The 16642-nt window shown below is 40.1% G+C and overlaps 1 protein-coding gene across 1 annotated transcript; it reads right to left on the minus strand.

The window, feature by feature from the left end:
• Nucleotides 1-7860: 7860 nt before the first annotated feature.
• Nucleotides 7861-8859, minus strand: LOC129238334 (mucin-19-like). The gene is made up of 2 exons (XM_054873367.1): nucleotides 8845-8859; nucleotides 7861-8769 (listed from the first exon to the last, which is right to left on the minus strand). The coding sequence occupies exons 1-2, from the start codon at nucleotides 8857-8859 to the stop codon at nucleotides 7861-7863; spliced, it is 924 nt and encodes a 307-aa protein (XP_054729342.1).
• Between the last annotated feature and the right edge of the window lie 7783 nt (nucleotides 8860-16642).

Here is a 16642-nt window from a genome sequence, read left to right on the forward strand (position 1 = left end):
AATGAATTTTAATGGTTGATGCCTTGAAATGGCTGCATTAGTGCTCTTATTTGGGATGGTTATATAAATGCTGTGAAAGAGCTTGCATAGGTCAATTCGGTGTTGTAGTGCCATAGTAAGAGTACGTCGATGAAGTATACGTGTTTGTTTTTACTATTGACAAATCTCTTTGAAAATCAGGACTCCTTTTCTGCCACCACATGGCTGGGCTAGTTCACTTTGACTCGGCTGCGTTTGTGGTAACATAGAAACCAACAGTAAGGAAGGCGAAGAAGTTTTAAAAAGACGAAAAAGTGATCTCTCTTGGATATTACTGTTCTGTTTTTTTTTTCTTCTTTCAATTTCTAGAATTGTTTTATACACAATCTCTACCTCTATCTCTATCCCTATCTCTGTCTCTATCACAATCTTTATCTCTGTCTCTATTCTATTTCTATTTCTATCTCTATCACAATCTCTATCTCTATCTTTCTCTCTCTACCTCTATCTCTACCTTGAGCTATTTTCTATTCTTATTCCCATTTCTATCCCTATCACTATGTACATCTCTATCTTTTTCTCTATTTCGATCTTTACCACTATCTCTATTTCTATTCCCATTCCTGTTCCTATCACTGTCTCTAACTCTATCCCCATCCTTAGCTATATCCCTCCCCATATTAAAAGTCCAATTTATCATCATTCCCTATCCATCTCCATAGTACTATCCCTATTCCTATCCCTATCCCTATCCCTATCCCTATCCCTATCCCTATCCCTATCCCTATCCCTATCCCTATCCCTATCCCTATCCCTATCCCTATCCCTATCCCTATCCCTATCCCTATCCCTATCCCTATCCCTATCCCTATCCCTATCCCTATCCCTATCCCTATCCCTATCCCTATCCCTATCCCTATCCCTATCCCTATCCCTATCCCTATCCCTATCCCTATCCCTATCCCTATCCCTATCCCTATCCCTATCCCTATCCCTATCCCTATCCCTATCCCTATCCCTATCCCTATCCCTATCCCTATCCCTATCCCTATCCCTATCCCTATCCCTATCCCTATCCCTATCCCTATCCCTATCCCTATCCCTATCCCTATCCCTATCCCTATCCCTATCCCTATCCCTATCCCTATCCCTATCCCTATCCCTATCCCTATCTCTATCCCTATCCCTATCCCTATCCCTATCCCTATCCCTATCCCTATCCCTATCCCTATCCCTATCCCTATCCCTATCCCTATCCCTATCCCTATCCCTATCCCTATCCCTATCCCTATCCCTATCCCTATCCCTATCCCTATCCCTATCCCTATCCCTATCCCTATCCCTATCCCTATCCCTATCCCTATCCCTATCCCTATCCCTATCCCTATCCCTATCCCTATCCCTATCCCTATCCCTATCCCTATCCCTATCCCTATCCCTATCCCTATCCCTATCCCTATCCCTATCCCTATCCCTATCCCTATCCCTATCCCTATCCCTATCCCTATCCCTATCCCCATTCTTATCTCTATCCATGTCCTACACCTATCCTTTTCCTTATCCCTACGCTTTCAGTAATTTTGTAACATCTAAGGAGAAGAATATGCTTAGTCTCCCACGATCTGACTTGACATAGAGGCTCCAGTTTAACGACCTCCATGAATCCTCCAGAAAGAATTATTTATGCAGTGTCGAATTCCTTAGCAGATTATGCTTTGCAAGTACACTTTCACCCTAACGACGGCAGTGATAGCAACAATCACCAGCAATTACTGCGTTGACGCAGTTGTAGATTCGGCCGCGTTTTGCGTCCAATCGGTGAATTCTCATGAAATGGAAAACATCCTACCCACAAAAGCACTAGAGGGGCCCTCCGCTTGTAGTTTCTGGCAAGATGGAGTACTTAGGTACCTAGTTTAATTTTTGGCAGAAGGCTTACGTGGAAGTCTAATATTGAGGAGTGGATAAGAAAGGCAAAAATTGCCTTGTACAGATGCAGGCACGTAATAAACAAGAGATGGGCCTCTCGCCTAAAGTAGTACTTTGGGTTTATCATACTACTACAAAGCCGGTTTTGTTATATAAAGTTCTCATCTGATGGAACTCGCTAAAGAGGTGGGCATCGATGAAGAAGTTGGAGTGAATCCAACTCTTCTCTTATTGGAATCAGTTGTGCGCTTCGAACCCCTCCTACTCTCGCGCATAAGGCAATGCTAAATGTATCTGTCGACATTACGGGGAAAACTGTCGATGCCACAATCAGATTGAGCTACAGGCTCGAACATAGTTGCGGACATTAAACTATCGTCAGAAACTTGAACTTCACCCGTCTGGTGATAGATCAGTGTACACCCTCACTTGATCCGAACATTCTCTACTCACATTTAGATATTAGGCAAGTAAAAATGTATTCTGATAGCCAAGCTGTGATTAGGGTTATCGACTCGATGATGGTGCGCTTGAAACTAGTCTTGAAATGTTTTCTTTCGCTCGTATCCAAATTCTTAATATTAGGCCCACCTGAGTACCTGTGGATGAGCAAGCTAAACAGCGGGCGAGGCGGATAGTTCCACCGCGAAATGAAAGAATTGAAATCAAACCCAGCGCACAACCAGCTATTCTGGGATGCTTCGCCCTCCATCCTTCTTTTTTTTATATTAATAATTTTAAAAATGTCGCTGAAGTTGACCCTCCCGAAAAATTCGTCCTGAACGGTGTAGTCCATTTTAGCTCTTCTATTTATCTGAAATACAAAAACTAAAAAAAATATTTATCAGTATGACTGTAGCTATGTCCCGTACTAGAATAAAAAAAAAATAAAACAATTGATAAAATGGAGCGGTTTTGAATTTGACACTCTAAAAATCGGGGGTTTTTTCAGTGTTTTAATAAAAAAATTCGAAATTATTGAAATAATAATATTATATGATTCTAGTACGGCCGAAACCCATTGATGTTGTAAACAACATATTAAATTTTCAGACGATTCGGTTGAATAGTTTTTTTTTCGTATAATCTTAAGGTACTAAACAAAACATCGTTTTTTTTTAATTTCTAGACCACCGGGTCTTCTTAAGTGCTCAAAAACACTTGAAATGTCGACAGTCAAAAAAATGTTTACAAGTGGTACAAACTTTTCACAGAAGGTCGAGAAGATGTGAATGGCGACGCTCGCTCTGGACGCTCCACCACATCAACAACCGTTCAAAATGTTGAGAAAGTGAAGAAAATTGTTATGGAGAATCGTCGAATCACAATTAGAGAAGTTGCTGAGGAAGTCGGCACATCGGCATATCGGTTGGCTCATGCCACATAATCATTTCTTAAGTTTTGGGCATGAAGCGTGTGGCAGCGAAGTTCGTACCAAAATTGCTGAATTTTGACCAAAAACAATGTTGCGTGAGCATCGTTCAGGAATTGTTCATTGGCGTCAAAGATGACCCACGCAAAACACTTGTCTAATTTATGCCTCTCAGAAACAAACTAAACATTGCCAAAACCGTAAACGTAGGTATCTTCGAGACGAGTGTAGAAAAACAAAAAAAAAAAAATTATAATCGAAAGTCGAATGTACGTAGCCCGCGAGATGTGAAACCTTCACCTTATTTTTTGAACACACCTCGTATAAGGGTACTTATATGTAGGTAAGTACTTCAACAATGTTTTTTGTTGCTTTGGTATTTAATTTTAATGATTTTTAATCAATTAAAACGCAAAAAGACATTATCTATGATCTTATAACATTTCGAAATAACCCCAGTTTTGTGCAAGTGGGTGAAAAAGCAAAATTGAATGGCGAGTGGCGAATGGCAAATTAATTTCCAAAAAAACGATAACAGAGTAAAACGCAAATACATTCTGAAAAAAAAAAATATTTTCATGGAGTCGATACACTCACCTGTCTCGTCGGATACAAATTTTTCCGTTTTTCAACTCTTTAACCTGGGCTCGTTCCGGGTAGTTCCAATTTGACTAATTGACTAATTTATCCGTCTTTACGATCCACCTTTTATCTTTCCTATCTCTATCCTTCTACTGATATCTATCCGGCTTGTCCAGCCCCCCCATAAATTTCATCTAATCTAATCTAACTTTTATAGTGGACTCTTGGGAAACCTTTCCAAAGGGATTCCAAATTGATGCAATTTGCACCGACCTTTCTAGGGTTTGGCAGGGGATCTAATGGAATATTTAGAGCTCAACTTGAAGTCTTAGGTATTCTGAGTTTTTGAATACATTCTACATAGCTACTAAACGCTGTGCCATTCGACCGCATCTAATTCTTTTGCTGCTTCCTGCGGTGCTTCCGAGAGTGGTGTCCTTGTTCCCAAGACAAGCGGTTCTATACCCAGCCAAAGGTGTCAATTCAGCAGAATTTACCATATTCATATGTATGGGAATAGTTTAAGCTGCTACAACAACAACCACGGTAGCGTCCTAGGCCCGTTATTATTTCTTACCTTTATTAATGAGATTTCCTCCTCTTTTTGAGTGAAATTTCCTTCTTTATACGGATCATCATCATTGGTTGCTGTTTCTCACACTGGAGTATAGGGCCTTAGTAAAACACCTCCATCTGATTCTGTTTTTTACAAGAAGCTTGGTTTCGTTCCAAGTTCTTCCTGACGTTTCAACTTTCTTCTGTACTGTTCTCTTCCAAGATATTTTTGGACGGCCAACCTTGCGAACACCTTGCGGATTCCGATCCCGGGGTTCACGACAGACTTCTTTTGCGTTCTTCCGAAGCATATCCATCGAATCCACTTCCACTTCCACTCCTGATGCCGTCGTCGGTACTTAAGATGTTGAGCTCCCAAATCTTCAATATCCTGCGCAAGCATTTGTTCACGCAACTTTGAATTTTGCTTTCAGTCCAACTGTTTGTGAGCCAGGTTTCCGATCCATACAACGTTTTGATTCATGTTTGCTCAAATAGTATTCGTTGGTAATTTCCGTGCGATGGTTATAAGCGCAAAGCAGGAGCTATCCCTCTCTGACTAGCACAGATTATAGGGTTTAGACGAGCCGCTTGCTGCAAGACCCTCGCTCGTTTGCAACCGCACCAAACATTGGTGAACAGACACTGCAATAAGCCCTTAAACCGAATATGTCGGAGTGGCTTTACCAGGACTCCCTTGCTGCGCCTTCTCACATTAGCTCGCCTTCGAACGGATGTTCGGAAGCTACCCAGAGGATTCTTGGGCGAAGCGTGGAAGTTGTGAGCTTGCACTGCAGGGACTTTCCCCACTTGTGTGGAATTCTACTCGTTAAATGTCCAGTAGGTTCATTCCAACCCCAGTGTGAGCTTAATAACTTATATCGATAGTAAGTGCGTTATGATTTATTCCTCAACATTGGTAAATGTCATTTTACCTCTCACGTAAATGTGATGAGTATTGTTCTTCCATCTTATTGAATCTCCAATGTCCAGCTAAAAAAGCCTTCGGTGCTTTTTCGAATCCAAACTCGACCTCATTACCCATATAAATTTCATTGCGATAAGATTTTTAGAGGTGTGCTATTTAGCAGACCGTTATTCCGCTGTGAGCGAGTTTGACAAAATCAGTAGATGGGCTGGCGTCACTTGGGATGTGTTTACTAAAATTTAGCTTGAGTTAGTGACATACGAAAGGTGTTGCTCTATTGCCCACTGGCAGGACTTTTGGAGCAGTCGCCCAAGGGTGTATGTGCGCATGAGTTAATACCCATCCTTACAACGTGCTTAGACAGGAACCACGGGGGAACAAACTACCACCTAACTTAATTGCTTTCAAGGCACGGTCAGGATTGGAAACCTTTTTGTTAGGCTTGAAACCTTTTTATAGAGTTTATGAAATTTTTTTTGCTAATGACGTCAGGACTGTGTCCTAATACGATCCCCACTGATCATCCAAAGGGCGCTAGACGAGCTTAACTCTCGAGCCACAGGCTGTGGCCTAAGTTTAAACCCGCGTAAAACGGACTTGTGCTTTCCACTACCAGATATAAGATACCAATTTTTACCCCACTAAATATTAACGGACAAACTCTCTCACTTTCACCCAGTACAAAGTACTTTGGGGTAATTCTGGACTCCAAACTTAGCTGGAAATTAAACGTCGAAGAACGGGTAAGGAATGCAGAAATGCCTATATGCCTGTAAACGTATGCTTGGAAGAAGATGGGGTCTTCAATCTAAGCAAAAATTATGACTATATAAGGAGGTTATACGACCTATTTTACCGTATGATTCGGTAGTTTGGTGGAAAGCTCTAGGGAGAGAGTCAATACCAAATTACTCGGAAGAATACAAAGATCAGCCTGTGCAATAACGGTCGGTGCAATCTGATCATGTCATAGAGAGGGTCTTAATGCACTGACACACGTTATTCCAATAGACCTAAGTACACATTAAGAAGATGGCAACCATGGGTGCATTTAGGTTAAATAAAGCGGGTCGCTGGAAAGAAAAAACGTATGGTCATGCCAGTCTATTATAGCGACAAACGGAGTTAACCTCGGTGAGGACTGGCTACATCGCCCCGATGGTAACATTCAATAGGAATTTTGCCACTCTCTTTCCATCTAAGGAAGAATGGAATAAGGGATTCTCACTAAGCAACTTCGACACTAGAGTCTATACAGATGGCAGTAAAATGGATTGTGGTGTTGGAGCTGGTATATATTCTCACAGCCTTAAAACTGAGAAATCTGTGCGTCTCCTTAATACCCGCAGTGTCTTCCAGGCGGAAGTACTTGCAATTGGGGAAGCTCGTAGGCTACTAGTCGCTGATTTCTCTTTTAACGGCAATATCGCTATTCTTTCGGATAGCCAAGCTGCAATCCAGGCACTGGGTTCAGCTACAACAACCTCTAAAGTGGTGGAACAAAGTAGGAATAGCCTCACCACGTTGAGTGAAAACCATAAATTTACCTTAATCTGGATCTCGGGACACCGGAACATTGAAGGTAACGAAAACACAGATGAACTGACAAGAGGGGGATCTGCTATGAATAACATTTTGGGTGCAATCAAGAATAGAATTTCCTAAAAATGCCTCCGAATTGCAGATTGTAGATGTAGAGACCAGATGAAATGCAAAATTAGCAGAATGTCATGGCCCACCTACAACCTCAAGCAATCGTCAACATTGATAAGCATTAAACGACGGGACCAGTCATAACTGGCTTTTGGTCTATCGGAGAACAAGAAGTCAAAATGGGTATCCCTCACAATACACACTGTCACAGTTGTAAATAATCGGAGAAAAAGGAAACAATCTTCCATTTCCTCTGTAAGTGACCTGCCCTATGCAAGGACAGAATGTTAACCCTGAGCCAACCGCTGTTCGAGAGTCTCGAACAACTCTCTGGCTTGGATGTCAGCAACCTAATAAGCTTCCCAAACCGCACAGACTGGATATAGTCTTGCTGTAAATAACTGTTTTTGGTTTTGGTAACGAGGATGTGGCAACAAAAAGGTGCGGAAGCACTAGTTAGATTCTGGAAGAATCACCACTTTAACTAACCAGCCAACCAATGACATTTTTACAGTGTTCTGCATTTGCTCAATTGCATTAAAAATATATTCGGCGTTTTCGTATACCACAACAGTTCAATCATTCTGTGCATATGTAGCCATTGGGCTTGGAATTCGTAGTGATGCTGTTCTCTACATCGCCGCTTACTTTAATTTAGAGTAGCCAAAAAATATGCAATGCCATTCAAAGATCGACGATTGAAATAAAAAGGTCTTAAGTTTTTCTATATGTAAAAATTTGTATTTGGAATCGTTAAAGGAACTTTAAAACTTAATTAAGATATTTACACGAGTAACAAATTAACTAATAACAGGAATTGTTTATCTCATCAATTCGCGAAAACAATAAACATTTCAGATTCTTACACGCGTTTGTTGGGTGGCAAGTAAGTGTTTTCGACACCGCCAACTGGTGCGCCACCGTATTGTTGGGCAGCTGGTCCAGCTGATGCAGGTCCCTTCGATGCGAAGTCCAACACGGGTGCAACACCACCGTTCTGGCTGCTAGAAGGACCACTCAATCCATCGTATTGCGACTGGATAGCGCGTTGAGCATTGTCCGCATCAGCCGGGGTCTTGTACTTGACGAAATGCACTTCGGGTTTGTTGCTGGTCTGGCGGTTGAGCGACTGCAGTTTGTTAGCCAAATCGCCGATATCAGCCTGTTTGCTGAGCACATAGATGGCGGTACGATCCTCGCCGACCGATTTGGCCAATTGCACAGCGGCGTTCTCAAGTCCAGTGTTTTCAGGTCCCTTGATGAAGACAACACGCACGTTCTTCTTGAGGGAGTTAGCAAGTGGACCACTGTCGCCAACATCATTGAATTCATGTTCGGGAGCAGTGTATGAGAAGAACTCCTTGTTGACTTCAGCGGGGGCGCTGTGGCTGGGACCAGAGGCAACTGGACCGCTGTAACTGGGGCCAGCAGCAGCAGGGCCACCATAACTGAGACCAGCAGCACCGACACCACCATAGCTGGGACCTGCAGCACCAACACCACCATAGCTGGGACCAGCAGCACCAACACCACCATAGCTGGGACCAGCAGCACCAAGACCACCGTAGCTTGGTCCAGCAGCACCAACACCTCCGTAACTGGGACCGGCAGCACCAACACCACCATAGCTAGGTCCAGAAGGAGCGATACCGCCATAGCTGGGACCGGCGCTCAGACCGCCACTCAGACCGCCCAAACCGCCATCGATCGCTGGACCATAGTTATAACCCAGACTACCTGCATAGGTAGCAGAGATGAGGGAGCACAGGACCTGCAGTGGCGAAAAAGAAAATTATTTAATTGTAAGTTTTAGTTGGAACTCCAAATGACATCTCGCATTCCTTACCAAAAATGTACGCATCTTGAATATTGAAATTGACTTTGTTTCAGTTTGCAACACAGCTGCTTTCTGTTGATTCCTTCGAAACTACAAGTGAATTTATACGAAATAAGTTTCAGTTAAAAAATGCAAAAGTATGAATTTGTGCAAAATGCAACACAAATTTTACGACCGAATTTGCCAATAAAACTATAAAAATCATAACCATAACGAAAACGACAAAATTCTGTTAAAAATATTTATAACAAAAAAAGTGCAAAATTCGCGCAGAAAATATGCAGGTGACGATCTTGTGAAGGTCAGGTCTGCGCGACTATATCAAGCGAGTCAAGCAGTGGTGCACATCTGCGTACGTACGTTTGTGCGAGTCTATGAATATTTGATACATAAAAATTATACAAATTCGCCGATTGTTGTGTTGTATTGTAAGTTGTCCAACGACCGAATGCACGCAGAAAGCGAAACAATTCAAATTTGGTATTAATCAGCCATTCCCAATGAGTTTGACTTAGTTTAGTTTTTAATTTTTATTTGTCATAATCACAACGCTGATTGATAAAGTGACAACAGAAACAGAGATTCCGGTAGTGAAATAAAATGAAGTTCATTTTTGCAATGCAAAATAAACTGCAAATTTATGCGATAGTAGTGGGTGAATTTAATTAAAATGTAAAACTAAAATTTTATTCAGAAAGGTAAATTAATTTGAAAAAACAGGAGGAAGGAAAAACCATTCAAACATTACAAAAATATTTCTTTCGTAACTCTTTCTATGTTTGCATTTGTTTTTGTTAGTAGTATTAACTTTCGTGGATATAAATGCTCTGGATACACTCTCGCTGGGTTATTAGGCGATTGGCTGTTGAAGTAAGTAGAGAAGTCAATATTTTTCGCCTTCCGGCTTGGTGATGATTAGCTTCCAGTTTACCAGTATTGAAGTAATGCACTTTGTCCCATTTTGCCACTTTCAATCGCGCAACTGAAACTGAATCGGCGAGAAAAACTAAAAAAGCCTATATTATTTCGTTTTGAGCAACATTAGTAAAAACACAAACGATTTTTACTGTTGCTTCCCAATATCGTGAACTGAAAGCGTACGAATAATTTTTTTGCAGCATTTGCTACGTCTGCCTGTTTTCCTTGGAATCCCTCAGTGTGAGTTGAGTTTTGTTTGCGACAATTCTTCAGGAATGTAACATTCTTACGCTGACCCAAAAAAAAAATATATTGCCACAGCAATAATTTGCGTTTTTTACGTACTACACTGGGTGTACGAATACATTGTGTGACCACTGTATACCTGCAGTACTTAAAAATTAATTATAACTATGGCCACATACTCCCATAAAAATCCATGTAAAAACATAGGGGTGTCCAACCCAAAGTTTTAAAAAAGGTGTCCTATAAAGCATGAAATACTTATATATGTGAGGCATTCATAAAGTTTCAGCTCTGTAGATGCATAAATAATATCAAAAAATCTTCTTCAAAATCCGAATTGGTGCAGCTGTACCAATGGTGTCAAAGAAGGGTTTAATCAAGCTCTGCTTTTCAAATAAAACAATTGATGCTAAAAAGACGCGCTAAAATCTAATTAACGGCGGCACCAGAACGCAATGCATATGAACAAGATAATTGTTTTAGCATTTTTTATAGCTCGGGCACCCTCATGCATGCATGTTTTTTTTTTTTTTTTTTTTTTTTTTTTTTTTTTTTTTTTTATAACGAAGGGGGAATCTTTCATAGATACCGTCAACTTAGACGGCATGCACGATTCATACTGCTTGCTATGGATACACCTCATTCGGTACCACGCACAGTCAATAATTTTCATACTGTCTGGACTTGCAAAACAGTACACCTACGTACTAAACCCTTGAACTCCGTCTCCTCCACCACTCTCCCTGCGGAGCTGCTTCAACGTATTGCTTCGCAGGGCTAGTTAGCTATATAGCTTCGCCAATGTCTATCGGCTAATGCGTCTCATTTGCTCAATGTATCTGAGCTCTTTTTGAATTCTAGTAGCGTATGCAGCTACCTTCTCCCACTTTTCTTGCGATTGCAATATGAACTCGACTACGTCAGTTGCACTTGGAATTATTATTCCTGTTATAATTATTCTTCCTGCAGTGGAAACTGGCATGTTCAACGTCTTCTTCTACATTGATGCACATAGGGCAGTAGGAGCTGTCATCATGCACGAACCTATGCAGATATTTCCTAAAACACTTGTTTGCTCTATGAATTATTGTTTAAAATTAATTTCGACTCAAAAAATTACTAAAAATTTTCATCAATTTTGTATAGTTTTAAATTTACTAAAACGCACACACACCTAAATGTGAGGTCGTTTTATAATGTATTTTCATCAATCATTTAAGTTTGTTTGAAAATATAAATTGAATAAATTTTCGTTTATCAAGGGAATATAGAAATGCATAAGCAAATTCCTTGCAAAATGCCGTCGGCTATTCGTCAATTTGATTTCATACAGAAGCCAAAAACTGTACAGAGCCAATATACTAAAGAGAGAATTCGCTGTAATCAGCTCTGTTAAAAGTTTCACCACACCCCGGCGCTGGTGTGACTTAATTTTTGACAATTCGCACCATTCTTGGCCCGTGAGACTTCTCTATACATTAACGTTTTCTGCTTTCCTTTTACAAGTAGGTTTGATGCAAGGTGAATTGAATACTGGAGATGGCGCACTCCCAAAACATTTACTTTCTTTTTCGCCATTTTGACAAGTGTGAAGTCAGGAATCTTAATAATACAAAACAAACCAACAAAACCAACAAAAGGAAGAGCAATTACATATTTGTGAAAATTCAGTAAACGGCTTAGAAATATTGTGATTTGTGACATTTAAACTAAATAAACTAATGAAAACGAAATGCCGCGTGTTAAATTGTAGAAGCGCGAATTATAAAAATATCTTCAAATGCAGTTTTTCTGCGTTTTTATGCGAATGACGGCGCAGCAAGAAACTACAGGGTCCGGCACTCGGGGTGTAACCAATTCAAAAGGCCATAAATTTAGTTTCGAAAATTAATTTTATTTAACTCAAAGTAAAAAAGTCTGAAAATAACACAAAATTTAAATTTTGCTCGATATGACCACCTTTTGTCTTCACTATGGCCTTGAGACGGTCCAGAAACGAGGCAGGTATTTTAGCGCACTCGCATACAATGGCTTCTTTCAGCGCCTCGAGACTGGCTCAAAGAGAATAATCCATCGGATTCGCGTCTGGGGAATTTTAGAGCCATTGTGTGCACGTTATGAAGTTCGGAACGTTGTTTTTCAGCCATTCTTGGTTCACTCGAGCTTTGTGAGACGGTGCCGAGTCCTGTTGAAACGTCCATGGTCTGCCACCGAAATATTTGTCTGCCCACGGCTTCAAAGCAACCTCCAGAATACTTGTCCGATAATACTTCGCATTTACCTTGACGCCAGATTCGATGAAAACGATTGAAGAGCGAACATCTGCGGTTATAGCGGCCCAAACCATTACCTGTGGTGGGTACTGCCTCCTGGGGCCCAATCGATGACTCAAATTCTCGTATGAACGGTCAAGTAAACCCTGTTGTTTTGGGAGTTTATGAATTGCTCAATTTGAAACATTTTCCCGTAAAAAACACAATGTTCGGAAATTGACCGCTTTGGGCCAAGCGAAACAACTCCTTCGCTCTCTCAAGTCTGACTTGTTGCTGCTTTGGTGTGAGATCATGCGCCTTTTGGATCTTGTAAGGCTTGACTTTAAGATAATTTTGCAGAATGTGGCGAATACTACGGTCAAATATTTTCCGTTCTTTCGCCACTTCGTCGGGGATTTCGTTCAAGTCGCTTCTTCACTTTTTGAAGCTTTTCACGTGAAGTTGCCGTCCTTTGATGACCACCTCCATGAAGTTTCGCGTCGCTACCAGTCTCATTGTAACAAGTAATGATGCGATAAACAAAAACTTTATTCACTTTAAGGTGTTCGATCTCACGAACAATCGCTGGTTGTGATTTTCGAGCCAAATATAATGCAATCACACCATTGCTTTTGAAATCGCATTGGAAAATCGTCGAGTGACTGAAAGAGATTTAGTAGAAGTCCTAGGCATCTCAATTGGTAATCAATATTTTGACTCAAGTATTGGGTCTCAGAAAGCTGTGTACCGCATTCGCTAACAATGAAACAAAAACACATTCGAAAAGATAAAAGGGATTTTGGGCATCGATTCATCACTATGGATGATACTCAAAACTAGAAGCGCAATGAATCTGGTTTAGAAACTTGCGAACTGGTAAAACAATAAATTCTGAATATTATTGTTACCTTTTAGACTAGTTGAAAGAAAAATGCGTGAAAATATACCCAGTTTTCAAAAGAAAAAAAAATTTTTAATCAGGACAATCCACCGTGCCACAAGAGCATTTTGGCAATAGTTAAAATTCATTAATTAAAGTCCGAATTGCGAATTGTTGGGGAATCCACAAAATGGTTTTTTTCTTATCAAAATCCAAAACTTGTTGAGGAGGATGTAGCAAAAAAATGGTGCAGAAGCGCTAGTTGGATTCTGGAAGAGTTATCGCTTCAACCAACTAACCAATCCGAGCGAAAAAGATCATCACACTGTTTCACTGTCTTGAAAGAAAGACAGGAAGGTGTTCCCCAAGAAAAAAACTTCGGATGGTATACCAGAGTAGATTTCTTAGAAATTATGTAGTTCCAAAGAGACTGGGGATTCAATATTAATATCGAGCTTGAATTTTTCGACATATCTTCTGTGAAAGAATTTACCTATCGATTTAAACAGACAGAAACAGAGTCATAGACAGAGATAGTTAGTCCTGTGAGAATTTTCCTCATTCTTTGGCAAATTATGAAATCTCATGACATTGGAACCCAAACTTCGTAGAATTGCTCTAGCAAAGGCAGGAAACTCACAGAGAAAATGCTCAGTGTCAATCAGCTCCTCTAAGCGGGACAAGTTTCTACCAAGTTTTAGAAGAAAATTCAACGGTTTTATTTTCGTGCTTGTCACACTTATTAGTTCTGCAGCGTTCAAGACTGGACTCTCGCTCTTTATGTAAAGTGCACACATAATAGCAGATCCAATTAATGGCTCCTGTAGAACTGATTCCGATTATTGGCTCTGGTTCCTATGGGGTAACCGCTGATCCACAGTTGGCTCATTCCGTCTTGCAACAAAATTAAGCTTCCCGCTCCATCTCCACACAGTTATCCAGTCTGCTACTTTCAGAATGGTACAAATTTCTATTGATTGGTATTCCAGTCATGAAACGCCAATGATACAAAAAAATTGCGATTGACCCTCGGCAAATGTGACCTTGAAACACCTTTTCATTAAAAGTCATTTGTCCTTATGAAGAATTGAAATGAAAGTATGAAATTGTGAGACAACATCAAGATGCATAACACAAATTGGAGGAGTAGCTCGGACATATAACCCACAAATCTAATTCACAGCTCTTAGAAACACTTTTTCTATTATTTGGCATTTCATTTCCGGGATTTCGAATCCGGGCATCATCACCAGGCCGGATCAGCCAAGTAGTCACTGGGTATTTGATTATGACTCCGAGATCCTAAACAAGTTTGCAGTGGGTACAAATGCTCGAGTCGTCATATGTTATTTCCAAAAGGATCATCGGTGCTGCCCGAGCTCACCGTGGTCGACTGGATCTTGCAACATGAAAACACATCGCCTTGCTTCGTTTACGAGTATTGTTTGAGAGGTTTTGGTGAAAATTCTTTTGATGATTCGCACTAACTTACTCATCCTATACTTTATTAGTTTCTGCATTACTAAATACTTGCCGATAATCTTAACTTGCTTTGTTAATTCTGCTTGCTTCCATTGTGGTCGTATTGACACTGTTAGTTTTGTCTAAGTTTTTATTAGTTTTATAGTTTTCGTTCGTGATTCGTTGGACAGATACTAGAGTGTTTATGTGGTCAGCAATTAATGTCGCGCGCATTTTTAAGCCCCGCGGCCATTCATCGGGCAAGCGGCTATTGGTATGCTGTACAGTGGACTAACGGCGCCAAAAAATAGCTTTTTGAATGTTGGAATTTTAAACTTTTTGTGAACGCAATCTTTAGCGTAATATTTAGATTTATGGAATTAGAAGATTAGAATAGAAAAATGATTTTCAGTTTGGTGTCACAGCTTTTTCAAGCTTCTAGACTTGACTACTACAGGGTGGGTCATATAGCGTTTGCTTTTTGAACCACCTACTTTTTTGAGAATGGTAACACAAATGACATGTCAAATGTGTTCATAATTTAATTAAAGGTTTGACATTTACGAAATGGGACGCTATACGCTTGAACAAAATTGGGAAATATTGAAACATATTTTCAAAGTGGTGAGTCTTCTTCTTCTTTTCTGATTTTCACATCGGTGGCTACGTTAATAAGCAAAATTGTCGGATTTGGGGCTCAGAAAATCCACACGTTACTGTAGAGAAGCAAATGCATCCGCGGTTGCAATAAATGGCGAGCATTACCGTGACATGCTCAACGAGTTTCTGTTTCCAAAAATTGAAGAGGATGACATGGACGACATTTGGTTTCAACAGGACGGTGCAACTTGTCACACTGCCAAAGTTACACTCGAACTTTTTGCTACCGTTTTTGAAAACCGAATAATCAGCCGAAATTCCGATATCAATTGGCCGCCTCGGAGCTGTGATTTAAGCCCTTTGGACTATTTTTTGTGGGGAGCCGTTAAGGACAAATGCTATGCAAACCATCCACAGACGATTGATGTCTTAAAACACGAAATCGAAGTTGCCATTCATGAAATTCGAGCTCAAACAATCGAAAATGTGCTTAAAGATTGGGTTGATCGAATGGCCTACTGTAAAGGCAGTCGTGGCAGTCATTTGAACGATATTATTTTTCATTCATAAATGACAATGTTCAATCTTCAAAATAAAAAAAAAGTTTGAAAAAATATTGATTAGTTTTTTTTTTATAGCCGATTCAAAAAGTAAATTTTACATGGCCCACCCTATATTTAAAATTTTTAAAACAGGCAGTGTTCTGTGAAACTTAGTTGTAATTTCCATAAAGGAGGTTTTAGTGTGTTAAGGTGTGTTAAGCTTTGAAAAATATATCTTTTTTATATCAGCCAATATTTGAATATTTATGGGAACACTTTTTTCAACTTTCAAGAAAATTCACTTGAGAATCTCGTTAGTTCCCTTTGTCTCAGCTCTTATGTTGACGTGTCAGTAAAAATATATTAAAAAGATATGGGCTCGAAACTTTCTAGTTTCTCTAATAATTAAGTTGAAAACTCGAGTGTGAATTTTTAAAATATATTGGGATGGGGAATAAGTTCGTAGTGTTTTTACCGAAGACTTTTATGTAAATAAAAGGGAATAATTATATCAAAAAGTTAATCATTTCATGGTGTAACGGTGTAGCTGGGCAATGTAGAGCTTTTTGATGACCATGGCATTATTTTCTAGCATCTCCCAGTGCACCCTTTCCCCCCAGTCCCTCCAAACACATATCAGGATCTTCTTTGGATGAAGATCCAGCTTGACTCTCGGCTTTGGGGTATCTCCTGGAGCCACCCACTCCTTTCTTTGCTTCATATTGGTACTAAGTATATTTGGCTACCATATTTCTAAGCACAGTGTCAATAGCCCACGTTGATCCTAAAATCCCATTAATAATGGAAAATACAGGATTTTCAGTTAGGTCGCCATTCGAAGAATCGCAAGGAGGTACCATTAAAGAAAATATAGTCGAAAAGCTAGGAATGAAGATGTTACGCTAGTA

The sequence above is a fragment of the Anastrepha obliqua genome, chromosome 1 (assembly GCF_027943255.1).
Source record: "Anastrepha obliqua isolate idAnaObli1 chromosome 1, idAnaObli1_1.0, whole genome shotgun sequence".
Lineage (NCBI taxonomy): Eukaryota > Metazoa > Arthropoda > Insecta > Diptera > Tephritidae > Anastrepha > Anastrepha obliqua.